Below are 24957 nucleotides of genomic sequence, written 5' to 3' on the forward strand. Positions count from 1 at the left end.
AAGGAAGGAAGGAAGGAAGGAAGGAAGGAAGGAAGGAAGGAAGGAAGGAAGGATTATTTAGAAGAAAAAATGTTTTCTTAGGGCATTGCCAAGCTACCCAAACTGCCTGCACCTGAAGGATTTAATACCATATTTCTCAGCGTCTCCTGATCAGGTCATGTGCAGCAGTTCATTTTGCACTGGAAAAAGAAACAGAGATTCTAGCAAGCTCTTATTTAATTATCAAAACCAACACTACAAGTAGCTCTGTATCTGTAGTGCTGTCCCTTTTGTGTCCATTATGGCCACAACAAACGGGGCAAAGCCATTTGTGTGCAGCTTGATGAGGGGTGGGAGAGCAGAGTGAGTCGTGGCAATTGTGTGTCACAAAACCATATCACAGCAACAAAATGGTATGAGTAATCTTGGAGCTTGCCTTCAGGCAGCTGTCTGGCTGATCTCACAGATCTGACTGCAACTAAATGTCAATGTTTTAATACCTTTGACATTTCTTTAGCCTCAAGAGGCAATAATGAATCTTTCTTGGCTGCTTACTAAGAGGTGATTATATCAGAAAAAGCAGCTAATTCTTCTTATCTGAAGAGACAATACCGGAAATAATCTTTTTTTCATTCAATTTAAGAGTAACCAGCATCTAATATAAGCCTAGTTAATTAACTAAAGTCATTGAACAACCCTCAGATGGATTTAGTTTCAAGTAGCAGCTAAACAGATTTAATGCCCAAGAACTGACCAAACACCTCAGGCAGATCCTGCCTTTTCTGTTCCTCCAGAAGCACATGCTCAAGGAAAAGTTGTCCGTAGTGCAACAAGCAGACCAAGGAAATGCTCAAACCTTAGTCAGCAAGTCTTGCTGCAGCTCACAGGAGGGTATGAGCCAGATGCCTGCTGCTGTAAACTGGCACAGCTCTATTCAGCTCGTGGTCTGCACAAATAGCTTATAAGAAACAGGAGCAAAGAGACCCTAGTGGAAATGAGCATATTTCATCAAGGTTCTGAAGGGCTAAGGTAGAGGACTAAGCTGCCAAGTAAAGGAAGATGATGCCTGTGATTTAGACTTGCTTAGAAAAGATTACTTTAAGTTTGTAGGTAGCTATGGTGATGCAGATGTTCCTTCCTTGTAAAAAGGTGGATGCTGCTCTGTACCCACACAGATCTGTAGGACAAGATACACACATATAATACTTTTAGTAAGCCCCAGGGAGCAACCTTGCTCTTTGAATTGTTGTGGTGGGCAGCAACCTTCGAATGTAGTTGCCATCCAATATATATTCTTCCACCCAACCAGGGCAGCTACACCAGGACAAACTTAATATGACTATTGCAAGACAGCAAAGCTGAAATGTTTGTCACTTGAAGCTAGGCTTGCAAAATGTGGTAGGGCTGAAGAAGGTGCAGAAGAACCAGACTGTACAGATAGGTGGTTTAATGGCGGTGTTCCACCTTATCAAGCAGATGTTTGATTATGCTGCTGCTCCAGCACTGCTCTGTTCAGGTAAGGGGATGTTTGATCGCTTTGGGCACCATGAGAGGGTAAGATTGTACTGCTCAAGACATCATGGAGAACTTTCAACGCTATTTTTAGGTTTTCTGCAAGCTGATAAAACGCTTTTTGCAGAAGTTGACCAACCACGTCCCAAGGCCAAAGCAACGTAGTTGCACGCAGCTGTGCTATAAACCAGATGCAGCACCACACTGATGTATCTGATATATTGCCACACATGCTCCTTCTTCTGGATCTGCCAGTTTAGTCAGTATCAACTTGGAAGGAAGAAGGGTTCACAGCAGAGGCGTTATCTAAAAGGCTGAAGAGTGTAAAGCAATAGGAGCTTAATGAGCAAATAGCCCTGCAACCTCTTCAGGTCTACCAACACCATCAGGGTACGTTCTCAGCTTCACCATGGATGTCGCACTGAACCGCTTCTCAGCTTGTGAAAAATGCTGTTTCACACTGGTAAAGCTCTGTCAGATGGTGATATTTCCCTGCCCAGGGTTAGGTTTCTTAGCTGGCAGGCTTAGCACCATGTGGGAGGTTCGATGAGGTGTCACGCATGTCCCATATGCTGCTCTTCCTCTGTAAACACACAGGTCTGCAAATCTGGCTGAAAATAAAGTGAACAGCAACGCATGTCCTGCTAAGGACTGCCTTTTTCCATTCAGATGCCGTGTTTCCGTGTGAAGCATCCCTGCCGCAGCCATTCTGTAAGGGCTTCTGCGGTCCTATTCACTTTTCTCTTGTTCTTTGTCATTGTGAGCTAAACAGCTGACAGCTATTTTGGAGGGAAGAGGAGAGCCCAGTGGCGGGCAGAACTTCGAGGCCCTAATTGAGGAAAGGAGGGAGGTGCGTTGGTAGTCCTCTCCGGCTCCTAAAGCATCATCTTCCCTTTTTGGTGCTCACTTAAAAGCTTTGCTGAATACAAGTGCACAGTAATGTTCTGGCTGCTTTGCTTTCTGCAGAATGGATAGGCTCCTTTTAACGTGGTTTGCTTCCAAAAGCACACGCACAAAAAGAAAGTGTGCTTTATACACAAGCTAGCATCATTTTCTGCAGTATCTTTTGAGATCTCAGGAAATAAGTGAGAGGAAAAAATTTCCTTTTAGTTTGCCTCACTATTGCTTATGGTCAGAAAATTAAACATTTGAAAAGCCAAAAAAATAGGCTTTTCACCTTTTTAATTGAAATATGAGCACAACAGTTCAAGTTAAAATGTGAGCAATGGAATAGATTAAATGAATCTTCTCTCAAAGATTACTTTTAATAATGATGTGATTCTCTGCAAGGAAAATGTTTTCACCATTCTTTAAAAAATCTCAAATAGAAAAATAAATTATATTTTGTATCACTTTAATGCCATTGAAGAGAGGGATGTTTTTAATTAATACGAAAATCTCCTTGTTAATAGTCTTGATTAAAGGGGCTTTTAAATAGTTTATCTGCCTGGCTACATTCCACCCTAAAGCTCTGCAGAGGAAGATGTCTTTCATGTTGAATTTAAATGCTTATTATCCCTTTGAACTCTGCCAGTCCACTTATTTGAAATATTATTCTTCCCTTCTCGCCTGTGGAGTCAGCTCACCAAGAGATTTTGGTAATGTCACTCTCTGGGGAACTCCGCTGGCTTATTTGACCCTTGAGCTAGCACCTGCGGGGAGTATTTCAAAGCTCACTGTGATCTGTTGCCTCATTTCAGTGCCAGCTTTACAGCAGGGACGTGTGGCATCCGTGTGGTTGCATCACCTGCAACAATGAAGCCTTGATCTCATCTGTGGGCCTCGCATGACAATAGCCACCAGTAGCTTAAACTAGCAATCTCAGTTCAAGACCACATTTCCCCTGTGGTACCCACTGAGCAAAAATGTGGGGGAGGGGAAAAGGAAATGGGATGGGCAGGTTCCTGAAAAAAATGTTGTTTAGATGTGAATGAGAATAATATAACCGGAAAAGAGTTTTGTTTGTTTGTTTGCTTGCTTGTTTTATTAAAGCCTTCCAGTTTTTTCCACTGGTAGCGACCATAAATGTTGCTCTAACTCACTTTCTACTTTCTTCTGTCACATGCTGGAAGCAAGGCAGAGCACAACTGGCATCACTTTCAGTGTCCTGTGGCCCTGTATACATTTGCACCCAGAAGTGCTTTCTTTTTTCCTCACCTGCAATACAATTCAGGGATGTGACCATGCCAGATTAGGTGAGTAGCTTACCTGAAGGATACACAGCTGTGGAAATACAGCCATGGGTGATTGCATTTGTTAGGAAAGTAGTCAGCTTGCTCACCCGTCACCGCAGAGAAAGCAATGAACCTGGCCAGGGCTAATGAATGATACAGTTCGCTGTGATTGAACTGCTCCTCTGCTGCCCAGTCATGGAGGTTTGCAGGACTGATCTGTAAACAAGAGCTGATGGCAGCAAATGGGAATTGTTATTTCAGAGTGCACAAAGCCAAAGCTTCAGTCCCCTGCACACTCCCCGAATGGTCGTTGTACCAGCTCCTCCTGGAAAGTGCAGAAATGAAAGCACTTGATGAATGCATAGAAATGCTCGTGGTCTTTATGTAAGAAGAGGTTTCGCTGCCTGTTTCTTATGCTAAAAGATTATATGCTTTGCTGTTTCTGTTGGCTGAGCAGCACACCTGATGAGCCGGAGCAGGCAGCAGAGTGAGCTGCTGCCTGTCACAGCTGCGTGCAGGCAGGGGATGAAGGTTTCCTGCCTGCAGCAATCTAGCAGCAGGAGGGGGCAGGTGGGCCTGCAGGGAGGAACAGCCAGGACTGAAGAAGAAATTCTGAGGTAGAAGAAGGTGCTGAGAGTTTACAGAGAGCACCCAGCACCCATTCTGGCCCACTGGCAGCCCTCTTTTGGGGTCAAGTACCTGTCAAGCCCTCCCAGTACAGGAATGGTTAGAAGGAAAGCAGTACAAGGAGATGAGACATCTGATGACAGAGGAGAGCCAGTGAAGAAAAGGGGATTGATGTGAGGGTCAATTGTTCAAACAAGGATCAAGGAAGCACCAGAAATGTTTATTTTTATGGTCCTGCCTACACACTTGTTAAGCCAGCACTTGTTGGCACAGCCTACGTTGTCTGTGTGAGCATCCCTCGGGCCTGTGGCCAGCTGTCCTGCTAAACGTTTCACATGCAATATCTGTAACAGCATTCCTCTGTGAAATGGGGCAGGATGACTCTACCTTTTGAAACTACAGTGCTAGGGAAGAGCTGGAAGAGCTCCCTTCTCTCTCTGAAGTTGAAATACCAATTCCGCATCCCAAGTCTACACAGGTCTCCCAGTTCCCTTATGAGAAATGCAAAATGCAATTGGGTCCCTTCTTTAACATAATTTGAAAAGCAAAGGAAAATAGTCTTCTACTAAGAAATTGTAACTTTGCTTAGCTGTAGTTCTGAAGGTCAATTTCATAAGCACGGAGCCATGGCTGGAAGGATGCATGCAAGTGTTTAAAAGTAAGTGGTGAAATATGCCCCCAAAGTAGAGCTCAAATAGAAAAGATAAGATAAAAATAAACATTGCTCAACCTTTTCATTCATTGCAGGCTGTCAAATAGGACAGGTGCTGTGGAAAAACTCATGTGTGATTGTGTCATTAGAAGTTGAGTCATCGTGCGAGGGCAGGGAGCTGGGTGGAGGGGCTGGGGTGACTGCCGGCAACCTTAACTGCAGCATGGACTGATCTTCAGAGAAGACCTGTCAGAAGTAGGAGTTTCTTGTGCTCTGAGAACTTTCTTCAAACTGGGAATCAAAAGCCATAATTTCCTGGGGTTAAAGCCTATCAATGTAACCAAACTCAGTTTTCAGATAATGATAAAATGTTCAGATAAAGGCAAACAAAATAAATATGAATATAATAAGAACTGTGCTATATCATGAGTCTGAGTAAAATGCTAGAATCAAACAAAAACTCTGATTCCCTAAAGAAAATCAGAAAACTTAAACCCTTTTACTGACATTCACTTTGAAAATATTATCAATATTGATACTTCCCTACACAAGAGTTTTTATGAGTTTGAGTGTTTTTTTGCTTTGTGTTGTTTTAGCAAATGTAAATGCTTCTAAAAATACTCCAACTAAATGCTGAGACATTTCATAAGAAGCAGCATTGTTTCCTACAGATGCAAAAGGTTTTGCTGTTTTGCAAGCACCAGTGCCACATGACTTTAACTCCATCCTTGAGGGGCTGCCTGGAGCTGGGACTAAAACAGCATCCAGTCCCTGTCTGGCTGTTACCATCTCATCTGGAGCCTGGCAATTAAATCACAGCACTCCTCAGCCAGTCATGCAGCACCAGCCAGCCAGGACGCCTCTTCAGCATGTGGCCAGGGTATAAAAGGCCTAAGGGAGTGGGCAAACTGACCTCTCTTGGGGATGTCCAGAAGAAAACTCAGATGGCAGATCTAAAGTGTCTACATCATGCAGCAAACACCAGCTTAACTGCATTTCCTGCCTTTGGGTTCAGGGTTTGTGGGTTCTATTTGTATGTAGAAAAAAGACCTTGCCCCAGCGTGGCCTGAGCTGCCTAAAGCTGTCAGGTTCCAGCACAGTGACGCTGCTACTGCCTGTGAGGAATGGTGACACAGCCTCAGTTTAGTGCTTTTTTTGCTATCTGCAGTTACATTTTGGGGGTGTTGACATATGTGAATATCTTACAAAGGCAGGGAGAGGGCTCTGTGCACATACAAGAGAACTGGATGTCAGAACAGGGGAGTTCGGATTTCTCTCCAAGTACCAGACTGATATCAGGATTTTTTGCCCCTGTTTTCTTTTTTCCCCATTGATGAGCACTGTTCTCAGTAATGTTGTGAAGACTGTTCTCCTGTCTCAAATTGGCATAGCAACAGCATCAGAACAAAACTCAAAAGCATCAACTTAACGACATACTGAAATGGCTTCATAATTCATAATATGCTCTCATTTATTTGAAGTGTAAGGGAAGGGGTTATTGCACAGCATACACCTTAGGCTGTTGGAAACCTTTCCTCCCTGCGCATGTTGGCTGCCAAATAAAGATAAGCCAGTTAAATACCTGTTCTTTAATTAGGTTTATCCTTGTAAACATCTGTATGAAAACATTAAAATAACCTTAGGATATATTACGTCGCTGCACACTAGAAATAGAAAACATAAGTTTGGTATTATTTATTGCTGGTGTCACATGAAGATCTTAACAAGAAAATCCCAACCATTTATCAGTGCTACAATCTTTTGGGTTAGTAGAAACAAGAGACATAACTGTGGTTAAAGCTCCTCTCTCGAGGAGGCAACTTCTCTCATAACAACCTCCAGATACAATGTTTTTACCCACATGCTAACTGGCATATGTGTTTCTAAATATTGGCCATTACACAGTGTTCTGTTCAATAACACTGTATTTTATGAAAAATTCCCGTTTCCTAGTATGTCTGGAAAAATAAACCATGTTCAACTCTAATTTCATTGGCATTGTGAGGCTTCACTAATTTAAATATTAGTACCAGCTTAAATAAAACAAAATATTTAAATGTCTCTTTTTAAATTTAGTTTACAAGCATTTCAAAACAATATATACCCAAGCTCTCCAAAGTTGCTTGCTGCTATTATGCTATTAGCAGCCTGATGGGATCTTTTCTACATCAGAGTAAATTGATTTATGCTTAGTTCACCCCCACATCCAAGGTTCAAAGGCTCTTATGCACCTCATGGATGTTAACAAAGCCTGCAGTGAGGCTTTGGAGAGGCTTAACTCCTTTAGTGTACTCCGTTGGTACCCACCGCCTTCAGCATAACTGACTTTCTCTTCTTTTAAATGCGAGCAAGAGAACAGATTATTTTAAAGTCAGTGAAGCCATTTGTGCACCTGATTCTCTCTGCCGTTCAAATGAGCACAGATAATGAACATGGACGTGCCTTTAGATAATGATAAGCAAAGAGAAAAACTTGAGGCAACAGCCAGAATTTGTGCTGTAATTTCTCTTTCACCCTACTGCCTGAGAAGCCTTTACCTCAGTACTGCTTAATCATACAGAAATCTGACTCTCGCAATCCCACAGGTGTTTTTCAACCACAGATTCACAGGTTGTTGTGGACTGGAAGGGACCTCAAAAGATCATCTAGTCCAATCCCCCTGCCGGAGCAGGAACACCTAGATGAGGTTACACAGGAAGGTGTCCAGGCGGGTTTTGAATGTCTCCAGAGTAGGAGACTCCACAACCTCCCTGGGCAGCCTGTTCCAGTGCTCTGTCACCCTCACTGAGAAGAAGTTTCTTCTCACATTTAAGTGGAACCTCCTGTATTCCAGTTTATACCCATTGCCCCTTATCATTGGTTGTCACCGAGAAGAGCCTGGCTCCATCCTCATGACACTCACCCTTTACATATTTATAAACATTAATGAGGTCACCCCTCAGTCTCCTCTCCTCCAAGCTAAAGAGCCCCAGCTCCCTCAGCCTTTCCTCATAAGGGAGATGCTCCACTCCCTTAATCATCTTTGTTGCCCTGCGCTGGACTCTCTCCAGCAGTTCCCTGTCCTTGTCATTTGGGTCTACCTGCTCAGTCCACTCCTCTAATTACCTCTAATTTCACAAATTAGTTTATACACATTCAGTGACCGCAAGAGGCAGGGAGGCAGGGGGAGCCTCAAGTTCTCGCAGACTACCCGTAAGGGGTCACCTTGCGGGCTCCAGGCCTGCCGTGGGTCCCCAGGCAGTGTCCCCTCCGTCCTCCCATTTCTCGGGTTCTCCGCGGACCCCGCAATACCTCGGTGCCTTGGCGCCACCTGGCGGCCATCGATCGCTATTGCCCAAACCGCCGCCCCCCAACCTGGCCCGGGAGCCGCCGGCGGTGCCGCCGGGAGGGAGCAGCTCGGTGGGGGCCCGGTGGAGATTCTGCGAGGGGAGAGGCCGTGGGGGCGGGGGCAGGAGGGAGACCGGCTCCGGGAAGCCACTGACAACGTTTTCCTCAATGTAAGGGGGGGTTACGGGGTGTGTTCTGGGGAAACTCACCTGTCCTCTCTGATTTCTTCTCTGTCTTCCCCTACTCTCCTCCCACCACTTCCTCAAAACAAACAAACAAACCCCCCACAAACAAACAAACAACAAACCAAAACAAACAAAAAACCACAAAAAATATTAAAAAAAAAAACAAACAACAAAACAAAGCCAAACCAAACAACCAAGAAAAAAACCAAAACCAACTAACCAACAAAACCCAAAACCAAACCCAAGCGAAAAACCCCAACAACAACAAAACCAGCTGTACTGTAGCTGTACCATAACGTGTTATCTCATTTGCAGATGACAAGAGAGACTGTCTTGCAACTTGGGCATGGGGGCAGCTGCGCTCTGGGGACAGCGGGGGTTGTCAAGGACTGGAACAGGGAAGTCGTGGAGTCACCATCCCTGGAGGTGTTTAAAACACGCGTAGATGCAGTGGTTAGGGACACAGTTTAGTGGTGGACTTGGCAGTGCTGGGTTAATGGTTGGAATCAATGATCTTAAGGGTCTTCCCCAACCAAAATGATTCCATGATTCAATTCTGTGACCAGGGTGCTCCAGCCCAAAGACAGGCTTGGATCGTGTTCCCGGAGCCTGAGCTCTGGGTGCTGCCCTTCGCCTGGGCTCCAACAGCCCCGAGAGAAAGAGCAAATACCCCTAATGCAGGAGTCTTTCCCTGGGCTGTTTGAAGCAAAGCATCCCCTCCAGTGGCTTCTATGCAGAAGGGGACAAGGCATAACCTATGGCATCCTGGTTCCTTGACAGGAGCTGCCTCAGTTAGAACACCTTGGAGACAAGGGCATCGTCATTATTATTACTGATGTTGTTATTATTGTTATTAATATTATCATTATTGTTGTTATTATTATCACTCTTATACAGGCTCAGAGTAGTCTGAGTCCAGTGGCAAAAGGCTGTTTTAAATGACTGTTTTCCAACAGGCAGAATGTACAAAACTTTTACCATAACTTCAGATGGACTCTCATGAGGGAAAAGGGGTTTGTCTTTTTTTCTTATTTCTGAGTTCTTAACTAATTAGGATGAAATGACATTGTCACACATAGAATTAATTGAATTCTGCCAGTACTGCTTAAAGTCTTTAAAACATTCCTACCTAAATGAGCTCTTTGCTAATATGAGCTGAATTTTTCAGCTCTCCGGGCCAATTTTTGCACAAGAAGTAAATGGTATTTATGCACAGGGAGGCCTCAATGTAATGCCCTCTATTGCGAGTTCCAATAAAAGGCTGCTCTGTTTTGGCTCCTTATTAGAATAACACTATAAATAGCTTCTTTGTAACAAGGACTTTTTAAAAAAATGTGAAAAGTTTTGCTCTAAAACCTCCTGGTGCACATTGTGCCACCATCTGGCAGATCTGGCTTTCAGGGCAGATTGACCTCCCAGCACTCCGTTCACACTGGGGTAGCAAAGAGTGCCAGAAATGTAAAAAATACTCAGCCTTGGGAGAAAAGATATAAGCTGCCTCATGTAAACCAACATTTTTAAAAAAAAAAAAAAAAGCTGCACAGTTTTGATATACCTTGGGAAGGGTTCATAGTGCTTACTGAAGCAAAACTCAGGCTGATTTAGTGTCTAAGACTGCTGGACTTAGTCTTTAGATTGGTGTATGTTATGCTTTCGGAAAAGAGACATTGCTTTTTTCCTACATCAGGTTAATTTTATAGGAGTGCTGTTGTGAGCAGTATTGGCTGCAGAGGCACAATTGCCCTTGGAGCAAGACCAGATACATAACGCACTAGAGGCAGAAAAAGAAAGATTTACCCGTGCTGAGCAAAAGATGACCTGATGATCTAACACAGTTTTTATTGGGATCATAACACAGTTAGAGATTATATTTTCTTGCCTTTCTCCTGAAGACCCAAAGCAGTACCATGCCTCCAAAAAAGCTCACTCATCTCTGCTTAGTAGCTTCAGAAATAGAATGCTCCTTTTTCCTCCATAGGAAGGAGCTTTTACTTTTCTCATGGGAGATATTCCTAATGAACTGGCATTTGACATTTTTTCCTGTGCCAATCTGTTTTGTACATCATGAAAAAGCTCTGCTTGCAAGAAATTCCTGGCATATTTTTTCCCATACCTTAGTCTAAGTAACTATCATAACACAGTAAGCATGTTCCTGTAGAGTGACAGGTAGATAACTAGAGCATGGGATGAGTGACTATTAACAAAATGAGGATGATTTCTCAATTTCCAAAATTTGTATTGCTGTTTAATAAAGAGAAGCCCGAGATAAATTACTTGTAGAGTAGATACATTCATCATACTGAACAAGATTGTTGTAAGGATTTGAGAAAACTGCGCATGAATCACAAATTCTGATTCAGGTTATTGCACAGTTATTGCAAGAAAACTGCTGTCTCAGGAGTAATTTTGTTAGCACTGGTAGATACATACTGATTTTTCAATACATGTTGATTTGATGGAAATAACCAGAGGCACTAAACTTGAAGGAGCTGTAAACTACAACTTATTCCTGGAGCTTTAATTTCTAGTCCAAACACTGCCAAATGTGCGAGCCTCCAGGAGAAAGGTGTACATTGGATGACCAACAGAGTCAAGAGAGGAGGCAGCACGGGCCTCAAGGGATGGCTGGGGATAATCCTGGTCTCCAGCTCTGGGAAGACACTGCTAGGCTGAGCACTAGCCCAAGCTAGGGGAACCACTTTCACTGTGCAGGGAATTTGACTGCTGGATTCCCCTAATGCAGGAGGTGTTGGCACAAGGACTGGTGGAAATGACCACATCTGTAAACTCACCAAAAGCAGGAGGATTCCCGCTGTCAGAGGATGGTGGTGCCTTCCAACACATAATTCATGCATGAGGCAGCATGTGTTATGTCCCATCTAAGAAAAGCATTTACCAGGAAGTGCAAGCTGCCAAGTACAGCATTCAGAAAGTATAGGTGTTTGAGGATTAAAGCTGCTCATGCAACTGCAGTTCAGACTCCTGCTAACAGCTGTTTTTGATGGCAGCCTTAATTACTTGATCAGATAAGGATCTTCCCTGCACAACTGCTGCTGCAAAGGCAGTGCTAGTAGTCAACCGTGCAGACTTTTCTGTCTGCTGAAAATTGAAGGTATCCATTAGTGCTCCAGCAGTCTCAATATGACATTGCTTCCTATAAGCAATAAATTTTTGTGATAGGGACAACCTTCAGGCAAACACAAGAGGTTCTACTAAGGAAAAAAAAAAATGTATCTGGAGTATTTTCATTTTAATTTTTAAGGTTTTACTAGGAAGGAGGCGCACACAATAGGGTAAGTCTCTTAGCAATGTCTTCACCTTAGAAAATCAGCACAGCTCCACTGTAATCACAGTTACCTTAGCTGTCTGATTTAAAATGTACCATGTAGGTGCAAGCAACACATGATAAATATTCTAAGTGTTCACCATTGTTGCAAAGCATTGCCTGTATTGCAGTGTGCTAAAGCCTGTTTCCAGGGAGGAAAAACCAGCACGCAGCTGACAGCTGCTCCCTCGCTGAGGAAATGCTTCTTCACAGGCATCACAACCCTCAGCTAGCTATTTCAAAAAGGAGACGGGGGGCCTTCATCAGAGTTGATTATTGCCAGAAAGAATAAGCTGCAGTCTTATTTTCCTGTTAGTCTGATTTACAAGGGTTTTTCTATTGCCATTTCTTTGCTTGTTTTCCACTGGCCTGGTAAAGTTTGCCAAGCTCAGCACGGCGGGAAGAAGGGACTCATTATTTTGCATTTAAGCTTGATGTTGCTCTCCCATAGCTTTTTCCACATGCTACTACAGAAGATGTTGAATTTGCATGCGATCAAAACTGCTTTTGCAACTTATTTTTATACCTCTTTGTGGCTGTCCCTCTACTTGGAGGGAGAGAGAGCATGCTACTCCATGTGGAGATGTGAATTAATGTCCTCCACCTGATGCAGCTAAGCATACTCCGGTATTACAAGCAACCGCTCAGGCAAGGGAAAGAACTTATCCCTAGTGCAGTCTAGGTCTTGGGCAGTCTCAGTGCCCCATCAAAAAGTAACTCGGTTCAGTCAGCAATACTAAAAACGAAAAGATCTAAACTGAAGATTATTTTCATTTTCAGAATATTGCTGACTGCCGCATCTTCTTCTGTCTCCCTCCCTCCTCCCCAAAATTTTGCTGAATTTTCTTCCAGAGTCTCAGAGGAAGGAGCGTAATCGTGCATAACAATGTGGAAAAGAAATTATAGTTATAACCAGCAGACGGCAATCCAAACCCGAGAAAAGAGCCACTTCAGCAAACATGGGGGACAAAAGGTCACTGTTCCTCCATCAACCCATAGCTACTACAGCACAGGGAGAACACGAACGTATCCTTGATACTTAGCTGCAAGTCCAGCATCAGTCACAAGAGTTCAAACAAACTTTGAGGGCACAAGCTGGGCTTTCTATCAGTTCTGCCGGGCTCTCATCACTCTCCTGTCGCTGCAGTTATCTTGCATAAAATAGGAAGCAAGAATGCCCAGATACTGAAAGGTCATTAGCATGGGGTTTTACCTGAATCGAATGTTAAGTTGCGCTGTGCCTTCAGTCCCACCTCAGAAGTGATTAAAGATTAAAAAAGAAAAAAGGGGAAAGAAAAGAAAAAAAGAAAAAAAAAAAAGAAAAAAAAGAAAGAAAAAAAAAAAGGAAAAGAGATAAGTTCGCCCAGCAATAACCAGGCAGGATTTATCACATCTTCTTGAAGCACACGCTGAGAGGTTTTGGTGAATCGAGGCCAGGGGGACGGCCTGGTGCTGCCCCCAGAGAGCTGCGCACCGGCCTGCGGGCGCAGGTGTCCCGCTGGCGTGGTGGGGCGGGCTGTGCGGTGCCCGGCGTGGGGCTGGGGCCGTGGGAAGCTGGCGAGCGGGGAAGGGCACCGTGCGCCCCTTCGGCCGCGGTCCCGGCCCAGCGCGCCCGGGGCTTTGCCCGGGACGGGTCTGGGGGCGACAGCGCTCCGCCCGCGGCTCCCGCGTACGCCCCACGCACACACCGCCCCGGCACCTTTCCCCCCAACCGCCCTCCCACACCGTCCCCTCTCCCACCCCCACGGTCCCTCCGGTACCGCCCGGCCCCAGGGCCGGGCCCAACCCGCCGCCTCCCCCGCTCCGCTGTCGGCGGCGGCGGCGCAGGAGCCCGCGGGCGGCGGCGCAGGAGGCGCGCTCGGCGGCCGCCGCCTCCCCGCCCCGCCGCCGCCGCCATGGCGGTGCGGAGCCGCGGCGCTTGGCGGCGGCTGCTGCTGCTGCTGCTCCTGGCCGACTCCGCCGCCAGCCCGGCGGAGGAGAGCGGCGGGCGGCGGGAGGCGGGCGGCGGGGAGCAGAGCGAGGAGGCGGCGCAGCCTCACCACGACTCCTCGTACGGCACCTTCGCCAGCGAGTTCTACGACCTGCGCTACCTCTCCGAGGAGGGTGCGGCGGACGGGGGCAGGCGGCGGGTCCAGGCGGGGCGCGGCGGGCGGCGGGGCGAGCCCGGTGCCGGGGAGGGAAGGCCGGGCCGGGTCGGGCCGGGCCGGGCGGTTGGTGGCGGCCCGGCGGCGGGCGGTCCTGAGGCGGCGGCGTTCAGCACGAAGGCCAGCGCCCGCCGCCATCTTCCGCCCGGGCGGCCTCCAGCCCTGCCTGCCGCTCGGGGCCCGGGCCCGCGGGGAGCCCCAGGTGCTCAGCGGCACCCCCGGGCCCGGGCATCTCCCTCTGGGGCGGTGGAACCGGGGTGCGCGGCAGAAGCCAGGGAGGGCGCCGGGGTCCGGGCTCCGTCCCCGTCCCGCTGAATGGGACTGGCCGGCGGTGGCTTGGCTTCCCAGGGGCAAAACCCCTCGTCAAAAAGCTTTCCGGGCTGTTAACTTAAAAAGAAGTCCTGGGTTTTTGTGGTTTTCGAAATGCCCTGTGATGTCTGAAGTGGTAAGAAATAACAGTAGGCGTGTCTGGCTTTTATGTATTGTTTTTTTTTTCCAAGTTACAAATGGCAGAGTGTTAAAACTCCAGGTTTGTGGCTAGGATGCATTGAAACCCAGTTGGTTTTCCAAAAAAAAAAAAAGATAAAAGATAAATGGGAAGATAGGATGTCCTGTGCCCAGGCTTGCAGTGATGCTCCGCTACAGGCTGCTGTGAATTTTTGCTAACTTCCTATGTGTATGCTGGCTAATTTACCCAAGCTCCTGATACATTTATTGGAGGCTGTAATTTGCAGTTGACAGTATACTTTGCATCTCCATTGGCATTGCCAGGAATCTAGGAAAGTGAATCAGGGCTCTCAAAGCCACATGTTCCTGAAGTTGCGTAGGGTCAATGTTCTTGTGTGTTTGCAGGTGCTGTAACTAACTGCAATGTTTATTTCCCGTTCAGTGAAGCATTTTCAAAGGATTTTTTAGTTTCACAGCTAGCCCTCTGTTTTTCAGTTGCCTAAATAGAAGAACATCCTATTAAAATAGCTGTGTTCATGCAACAGACACAAACTTCTGCAGGCCAAGACAAAAAAAGATCCATTCGCCAATGTTCTCACTTCCTCTTTGGTGTACCATGATATAGCATACGGGGGGCTGCTTGGAGTCATAAGTCTCACTGTCTGACTCTTCTGGGTCTGCCTTCACAAGTGATTGCAGGTTACAATTGCAGACAACTCCCTGTTTTGATGCTTTCTTACCTTTTATTGTAATGCATGTTTTATCTTCCTAATGGAGGATGTATTATGAAGACCTTTCAGTACCCAGTCCTAAAGCTCTGAATCTGGTGCCCTCCATTTATACTTAATACTGTCATTTATAGCTAAGGAGTTGGGTTTAGTTCCCTTATGGGTTTCCTGGGGGGACAAGGCGTGCACAAAGAGGTAGCTGAGCACAGATCCCTAATTTTTAGGTGACTGCACTACTCCGTGTTCCTGCTGCCTTACGTAAACTTTTGCCCTCTGTGTAGCAAAGCCATGCTTCTGCATCCTTCTCCCTTCTTAAGGAATGTAGGAAACCTGTGAAAATTTTTGTTTTCAGTTGTCAGTGTTATTTTGGTACCTGGATCCAGGACCATCTGAGCAAGGGATTGTGTATGTGACAAAGTTGTCCCTCATCTGAATGGATCAGTTATCAGCAGACAAAGCAGATGCTATTGGAACCCATTCTGTTTAGTATTATTGCTTTTTATTCCTTTTATTGTATTTAGTAATGATTTATTCTGATTATACAGGTTACCCTTTCCCTACTGCTCCTCCTGTGGATCCGTTTGCAAAAATCAGAGTGGATGACTGTGGAAAAACTAAGGGATGCTTCAGGTAAGTCTCAGATAAGAATGCAGAGACCTTTGTGTTTGCAAATGCTGACTGATCACATTGGAGACTTTGGTAATTTTTCCATATTCATTTTAATAAGTGTTTATTGTTTAAGAACATGCTTTGTAGTTATGGACTATATTATTTGAGGAAACTAGATTAATTAAGGATGTATGTCATAGTTACAGTCCTACAGTTATTTCATGTTTCTTGTATTTTCCTGAAGCACTTGCAAAACTGGGCCTAGGAGGGTCAACCGAGTAATACTGTGTGTAGTTAATTGCTTGCTGTAATGTTTAAATACTATACATTCTTACACTAAAAGAGAAATACTTGCAAACAATTAATGGTACTTTGTGTATAGCATAATATGTTTTACTACCATTATAGCAAAATGCGTTGTTTTATTTTTTCTTGTAGAAACATAACTAAGTTCCATTGCAGGAAATGGCAAGGAAAAGTTATATATATTTCCAATTCCATTTAGGTATGGCAAACCTGGATGCAATGCAGAGACTTGTGACTACTTTCTGAGTTACCGTAGAATAGGAGCTGATGTTGAATTTGAGTTGAGCGCTGACACTGATGGCTGGGTGGCGGTGGGATTTTCCTCAGACAAGAAGATGGTAAGACATGTGCGGTTCTTCCTGTTGACAGTGTGCACACTTTTACATGCTAGGGTATAAATGGTTTGTATTGATTTGTCAGAAACAGAGCATAGAGGGAAAAACTGACTGGCTGAAGACAAAGCACTGTTTGGTAGCCAGCCTGGGAGCAGGAGCCAGGCCTACTGCCTCCTAGAGAACTGCCTCATCCTTCCTAACATGTCCTTTCCCTCCTTAGAGAATTGCAGCAGTATTGTGGGTCAGCTTTGAGTGTCTGAATGTCATTAGCTTTTTGCCTTTTGGTTAGAAAAGCCCTTAGAGATAAGCCAATTCACGTGGAAATGTTCTATCATGCTTTATCTCAGTGTCACTTGGACAAAAGGCACATCAGAAACTAAATAGCAAATAATATTATTCTTTAGTAAATCAACTGTCTTTCAGTGATATAAATATGGCTATCACCATTAAACTTTGGAAATCATTTTGTTTCTTTCATACCTGCATGTTGTTCCAGGGAAGCCACAAATGTGTGACAAAATGAATCCTGCTAGTTTTAACATCCATGCTCTAGAAAGAAGTCTTGTTAAGATTTCTTCTCCCTCTTGTGGATTTATTTGCTTTGTTTTTATGCTTATTCCTATACTTGGTTTTTAATTCGAAAGCTTTGTTTTTCGTTTTGTTTCAATGAGCAAAACAGGAGCATGTACTGTGCAAAATTTAAAAAACATGAGCAACAGCTGACTTATGCAAAGATGTTTTGTCTGTGATCCTTGGTAAAATGTTTAAGATTAAAATGCGGTTCATAATGTAGGTGAAACACTCCTGAGTGTATAAAACAATGCTGAGCCTATGTTCTAAATCACAAGTCAGAGGATAGGACTGTTTCTTCTACAGTTGTAAGCAGTAGTCTGAAAAAATAGAGAATTTAGATGTCCTGGGCAGTTGGGAAGACTTGTGCTGACTTAAGGCGTTTATCAGACCCAAAATGAGAAATATGAGGACAGATGCTTTTCAGTCATTACCACATATGTTTTAGTATGACTCTGTAAATAAACACAATTGAGATAGGAGTATTAATATTTTGTGTCATAAAGAACAGTCCATGCCACAAGAAACAGTTCGTGTTTTTAATGTTGTGATGAACAGTTTTACAGCTAAATTTTGAGAATAGTTTAGATGCCTGGAAGTGCCAGGAAAGCACCTATTACGTCTTAGCCCAGGCACACCAAGCAGCATGTTAGGTCTAGGCTCCTGGTTAGAGGAATTATGTAAGTGTGAAGTAAAAGATTTTGCTTCAAAATTTGCTGCCTGTGTGTTCTAATGCCCATCAGTCAACTGGACTAAACCAGCTGGCATTTGTCTTCCTCTCTTGTTCCCCTGCTGACTTCATCCTTTTTCATAACTTCCAGGGTGTTTTTTTGGTGTCCTGGGATACAGAGGCTGTAATGGTAAAATGATTCTGGGTCACAACAGCTTGGCTGTGAGAAGTGGGCTGTGCCTTGGGGGCCCCGATCAAAATGGTGTGGCCTGGATAGCTACAGAAGTTCAGGGGAAAAAAAAAATACTTTGTGTCCTCTAATACATTTTTTTAAGTCTGTGACCTATTTCTTTGTCTCAGATACCATTATACTTTTCCACTTGCGGGCTTTTGTGCCTAGGCAGGATTTTGTAATGTTATTCCGTTTATTGAGACTCAGAATGCTTTTTTCTTTCCTTCCATTTTTTTTCCTTTGTGAAAACAGCTCTATTTTTTTTCTCTGTCCTTAAGAACGAGGGATTTATACCCAGATGCATAAAAATTAAACTTGGAAAATAAGTTATGGAGATCAAGGATAGGCTCCAGAAAGAAACTGGAAAGGTTGCCTGCAGCAGCACCGACGTGCAGAAGCTGTTCAAGCACATATTTTTCCTAGTTGTCCCCTTTTTTCCTCATTTTTGACATATCTTTTACAAATCCACAGAGCAATATTCCCAGAGAGCTGACCTGCACCTCTTTCTCTCCTTTCCCTGTTACAAAGGACTGAGGGATGATCACACCAGCAAGCATCATGTCTATCATCAACACAACATAATAGAAAGTTTAGTGTTGGAGAAGTAGGACCTGTATTTAATATGACACCAATACTTCTGGCAGTGATACTCAGTAAAATGCCATTTGTCCAGCTTGGACAGTATTTTAATGGCTCTTGATGCCAAGGCTTCTATGAGAGAGTGCTCCTAAAATTTATGCTGAACCCTGAGTGATACAGTGCTTTACTACTGGGGCAGTAACCTTGAGTAACTTTCTAGCAACTGCTTTTTATTTCTATGAATGACCTCCACAGACAATTGTCTCCCTCTGGCTGTTGCTTCTTTGCTTGATTGTAATGCCTGGTGGGTGTTTATACTCTGTGAAGAAGAACATATTTGTTACTCTTTTCTTGTGTCTTATGGTGTTCTAGACTCTCTTACTACATGTTGAACATTTTTCATTTTCTCTCAAGAGATGTAAGAAGTGCTATTCCCTTAAGTGAACATGAGAACAGATTAGAAAAGACTGTAATTTATGCTATTATTTGCCCAAATTTAGTAGATTCATATCCTCTATTTTACTAAATTATATTGGATTTCTGTCCATGATTTTATGCAGTGGACTTTGTACACATCCAGGATTCAAGACTGCCAGCTTTTGTGAAGCAGGATCCCACAACTTCACAAATTATGAAAGAGAACAGCCTTCCACTGATCCATCAATTGTGTGATGTCAGGATGATATCATGCGTTACAGATATGTTAGGTAAAATAACTCTTAGAAAGATCCAAAACAGAATTCAGAGATAGTAAGGGTAAGTAAATATTACTGTCCACTTTGTGCTTTTCTATCTGATTGAAGATACATGCTTAGAGAAACAAATATTTGTGTATATGTAACTTAGAAATAATGAGAGCCTGAGGTCTTGATTAGTTTTTAATAATAAATCAAATTAGATACATAAATGAGGAAATGCTCTGAGACACTTTTGTTTTTCTTCTATGAATATGTTTTTACCACACAGGGAGGAGATGATGTCATGGCTTGTGTTCATGACGATAATGGAAGAGTCCGAATACATCACTTCTATAATGTCGGTCAGTGGGCTAAAGAAATCCAGAGAAACCCTGCTAGAGATGAAGAAGGAGTTTTTGAGAACAACCGTGTAACGTGTCGATTCAAGCGTCCTGTGTATGTTCCTCGAGAGGAAACCATCGTAGATCTGCACTTGAGTTGGTACTACCTGTTTGCTTGGGGTCCAGCAATTCAGGGTGAGTTGATTTCTGTGCTTCTGCGTGACCTGGGGCACCAAAATTGATAAATGTCTTTCAATTACAACATTCTTACTAGACCCCCTTTTTAAAAAATGGACTAAAATTCTGGCAGCCTGAGGCTTCTAACAGATAAAAAGGAAGAAAAAATAAATAAGCCCTACCTATCACGTTGTCTTCACTATGTAGTTGTTTTCTCCACTCCCCAAAGATAAATTTAGGTAAGGATAATTCATAACTACACATTTTGAATTCCTTTGAAGGATGTTTATTGTGTACTTGAATTTTGTTTGTTTTATTCGGAAGTTTAATTTTAGAAAGCAGATAAATGACCCTACTTACTGACAGCGTAATATTGCATACTCCTGTATGTTTGAAAATTACTTGGTTTTCTATCTGTTTCATTGGTAGAGTTACAGCATAAATGCATCTGATGTTATTTCTTTCTGTCCTTACCTACTGAAGGTTCTATAACTCGTCATGATATAGACTCACCACCTGTATCAGAACGTGTTGTCAGTATTTACAAGTATGAAGATATTTTCATGCCATCAGCTGCCTATCAGACCTTCTCTTCTCCATTCTGCTTGCTCCTCATTGTTGCACTGACCTTCTATTTATTGATGGGAACCCCATGAGCAATGGAAAATAGCAAGAATTTGTCAGTGGAAGTTTCTCAGGATGGACGGCTATATGGATGGACCTTGCATTTTTCTATTGGAATTTGTATCACGCCACCATCCTCATCTAGCTGCTTTTGAACATAGCTAACTTCTCAGAAGAATGAAATAATCATCTCCTTTGAGTGGCAGAGTGGTGACAAATCATTTAAGAATAATCAGTGAACACAATGGAGAATATTTTCAGTGTTGTGGTGACTTGCTTAAAGAAAAGGAGACTTTTGTAAAATCAATGTGCATGTGCGTATGTATGTGTGTCTGGAAGGGATGTCTGTATGTGTCTTTAGGTAAATTTAATGATGAACGTCTTATCACATAATAAAATTGCCTTCCAAATTGCTCCCCAAAAGCAAAATTGGGAAGACATTATAATGCTATTTGGTACTTCTGGAGCAGACAGCACAACTCTACGTGCAGTTTGTGAACTTAAGATCAGGATACCGACACAGTATTATAAAACCTGCCCTTCAGTAATGGGCAGTTCTCCTACTTTTAAAATATATTTATCAAGGCCTACTTGCTCTGGTACTTTCCAAAATTAAACTTGCATAATCTAGCATTAACATGATTTTTTTTTTCAATAGAAAAGAAGTGATGAATGTCTTTATAATAACAGTGTTTCAACAGCCTTCTTGAAAGAAATGACTACTTCTTTTTACAAGTGAAATATAAAGTTATTTAAACAAGGGGAAAGAAGAATACAGTAATATAAATTGTCCATACATAGAAAAAACAGGTGTAAAACATAGAGAACATGGAAGTTCCCAACAACCATAGGACATTCTCCCAATAGATTAAATAATTTTTTCTCTTTTTATGAAAAAACAGTAATATTGCTGACATGTAAATATATTTTTAAGCAGTTGCATAGTAGTAATCTGTTTTTCTGTGTTGTATGCCTGTATAGCCTGTTCATGTTGCAGATGAATATGGGCAGCTGGTGTTAACTTACAAAGAAATGGAAACAGAATTTTAATTTTTATGTAAGGAGAGACAGGGATTAATAAGAAGAGCAGTATCTTTAGTTTCATCAAACCATTGCTAAAATGTAGTTACTGTAGAAAAAGATGAGCTAAAGAGTAAATACATTAGATTTTTTAAATCACCAATAAATATTACTAAGATAAGTGCTAAATGTTACTGTAATGGAAAGTGTCAAAATGTATTTCTGAGCCATGGAATATTACGAAAAACTTTGAGTCCTCGTAGAGAATTTCTGTTCTTCACCCAATGGGAAATGTATGATGCATACATGTGGAGCAGTAAAATGTGCTAAGGTAAGGTTGCTCATTCACTTCCCAACTTGCATTGAAATTCTATTTAGATAGAATTAAAATTTAAATTGTGCCAAAGTTCTATCTGAGGTGGTATGCTTGAGAACTCTGCAACATGGGATCTGGTAAAGTGTGTGATGGACCTCCTATTATACTTATTGCTGCATAGAATGTGAAAAGATTAACTGGCTTTGTTGTGTTTGCATCATTATTCACAGACTAAAGTTTGTAGACTAATTCTTTTTAGGCTCAGCATTCTTCAAAACTATGCTTAAAGTATATGAATAAGAATTGAAAAGGAATTTATCTCCACCACACACACTTGATTGCTATTTCAAAAGAAAGATTGCTTAGTAATATATGCTTTCATCGATGTCTTTAAGGATTTGTTCACTTAAAATTGCTGGACTAGAGTTCAGGGTGGGGAAGAGAAATTCAGAATGAAATGAACTTTGAAAATGCATCTAATAGCTTTACTTAGTATAAATTACTTCTTTCAGGTTGGATGACCTACTAATCATCTGATGAAATATATAGTAGAGACCGCCTAATAAGGAAGGTCTGTCATGGTCCACAATGGCTGTAAAATTTAGTCTTAAGATTGGCTGAAGCAGAAAGCCGAAGCCTCGAATAATGAATTTTATATTCAGCAATCAAGTGAAGAAATCATTAGGGCAAATTCTTTCTCCCTTATGGTAATTTGTAGGTAGCTGAGTTACTGCAGTTCTTTCTCAGAGATCACAGCTATTTAAAGTAGCCTCAGGGTTGCTTTAGTTTATGGCCTTGTATTTACTGTTTTAGTTTCAGATACTTACCTGATTACCCACTAAAGGGCTAATCTAATAACTGAAAGGTACTGAAGTAGAATAGAAACCCATTTTAGCTCCACTTTTCTTTAATACAGTGCTGGATTTAGGATATCCTGCTGGATGCGAGCACAGAGGGTTGTTACAATGACAATAGTAACTGAGATAAACTTGCAAACGCTTACATGGAGTCAGGCTCTAAAGCAACAGCAAATTCAGAACAGAGACAGAACTGCTTAAGGATGGGACTGCTGCAAAGTATAACCTGCTTCAGTCTTCAGTTGTACCCATGTTTTCAATTAGGGTAAAAAATAAGGTTTTTTCCTTTACTTTTTCAGCTGACTTGTCAGTGTGCTGCCTGATGTTTTTGTCATCATATTTTCTGTTGTTGAAGTACTAGCAAAAATGTGCACTTCTATAAAAAGTTTCACCCAAGCTTCAAAGTACTTAATTAGCACTAATTAAGTATTGCTAATCAAATGGTAGGAAATACATGGTGGCAACAAGGAGCAAGCAAGCTATTCTTTGGCATTTCAGCTGATGGTTGAGTTTATTACTGAGTGTGAGTGTTGCTCTTCAGAGTGGGAAAAGCAGGACTATGAGAATCAAGTTGACAATGAAGGTACAAGTGTTCAGAAATTACTAGTTGAGAAGAAATATGGGAAGAAAAAGGCTATAAGAGAAATGAAAAGCCTTTAACTCAGTGGTATTTAACTTTGTGAGATATTTGGTAAGCCTTAACATTTGAGTGGGTTTAGTGACTTGTCATGGAAGGTATTTTGGTTTTCATGTGATTTTTCTTTTTAACATGGAAAAGCAGGATTGATCGCTGTTATACAAAGCTGCTACAAAGCAACTTTCTTCGAAGTAATTTTAAAGTGATTCTGGCATTCCAAGTATTTTTTTTTATAATTTTTCTAATGAACAAGTATCAACACAAACTGAAGAAAAGGCTCTGGTTCCTTTTCCAAAGGAGAAATTTCGTTCTCCAAACCATTTTGAGTTTCCCTATAGTGACTACTAGCAAGCAGCTGTTAAAGAATGCATTTCAAAAGTGCTTTTGTTTTGTGAATTACTTGATTAAAGGTGACCTAGTACAGAGGCATAGTATTTAGATAGAAATTTTTAGAGTACGGTGTCCTTTGGAAATTTAGCTTTAATTATTAGTTAGAAAGACAGGACTGGCAAAGACCATAAGGCATTAATTAACGTCCTTGAACATGATCTTTCCATGCAGAACAAAATTCAGTTGTGACCACTGCTTGTTACATTAACTGTGTTATCACCCTTGGCTCACTCTGTCCATTGTATCTGGAATGTTTTATACTTAAAGTTTGTTAGTTAGACGGAGGAGAAATTGGCTGTTTATTTTGTGATAGTGCCTATTGCGAAGCGACATTGCTTTTTGACTGTAGTGTCTGACTAGTACCCTGTTACAAATAATAAGCTGGGCCTGAAATTACTTTCTTAGTAAGTAGGATAGGAAAAAGAAGGGGAAAAAAATGGAAAAGACAGACTTCTGAAAATCCACTTTTTTGGTCTCTGCAATCAAATAATGATGTCTATTTTCATGTATAGGTGAGATGCTTTTAGATGCTAATTGATTCCCCTCTCAAAAAAAAAAGCCTAGCTGATTTGATAGTCATTGGAAACAGGGCAATGCTTTCTCCAAAACTTTTATTATAAGGGAAATACTCTGGGTTTGAAAGAGAACATATTGATGAGAGAAGTTTGAAATCCCTCTGTGGCCTTCTTGTCCTTGATTGGTTTCACAATATTTGGATAACAAGTAAAAAAATACTTGTGGTCTCCCTAGTCTGAGGAAACCCCCAGATTGGGTTAAAAGTTGTCAAAGCCGTGTTTGGCACTGACTTTTCCAGTCTGTGACACAGGGATTAGAGAATAACTGGAGCATGGTGTACATCAGCAAACCCAGGTTTTGAAGCTGGCTTTGGGCACCACCATATCCTGAGTCTGAACCAAGGAGAAGAGCCCTGATACTGCCTCCATCTACTCAATGGCTACTGCAAAATGGACATAGCCAACAGCACGACCCATGTGACACCAAATCACTTAAATATGTGTATCTTCTTTTGCCAGACCATGGATGGTGTTCTTACTGTGACTGTTCATGCCTAGTCTCCCTCTACCATGCCCCTGGTCAGTAGCTGATGTCCTGTCCCCGTTTCCACAGATGCCTTGTCCTGTTCAGCAAGGTGATCCAGAGAAGTCAGCCCAGCCGTGAAGAAGAGTTAGTGGGTAAAGGAGGACTGACAGCTGCCTTCATGATTAGCCAGGTCACAATTAGAAACCTGTGTCATTGATGATACTCTAGTTACCCGTAAGTAAATGAGAGCTGTAAGTTTAAGGGAAAAGGCATGTCTCCCTATTTTTTGCTTGTTTTCTCCTTCCTTACTTTCTCATAGCTCCAATGCATCAGTGTTTACAAAGAAGCAAATTATTCTCCTTTTAGAGAACAGACCCTCTGTCTGGTCTTTCTCATCTCTTCCAAGATCACTGGGAGTTTGCACCATGCAGTACCCTAGAGACAGAATTAAAGCTTATATGCAAACTTTGTGACTT

General features: G+C 42.5%; 1 protein-coding gene across 1 annotated transcript; it reads left to right on the forward strand.

Annotated features, from left to right (window-relative positions):
* Positions 1–13676: 13676 nt before the first annotated feature.
* Positions 13677–21708, forward strand: FRRS1L (ferric chelate reductase 1 like; the record flags this gene model as incomplete). Its single annotated transcript, XM_082044900.1, has 5 exons — positions 13677–13884; positions 15646–15730; positions 16215–16353; positions 19368–19614; positions 20080–21708. The coding sequence occupies 5 exons, from the start codon at positions 13677–13679 to the stop codon at positions 20250–20252; spliced, it is 852 nt and encodes a 283-aa protein (XP_081901026.1). The 3' UTR covers positions 20253–21708.
* Positions 21709–24957: the final 3249 nt, after the last annotated feature.

Source organism: Streptopelia decaocto, assembly GCF_964273445.1.
Source record: "Streptopelia decaocto genome assembly, chromosome: 2".
Taxonomy (NCBI): domain Eukaryota; kingdom Metazoa; phylum Chordata; class Aves; order Columbiformes; family Columbidae; genus Streptopelia; species Streptopelia decaocto.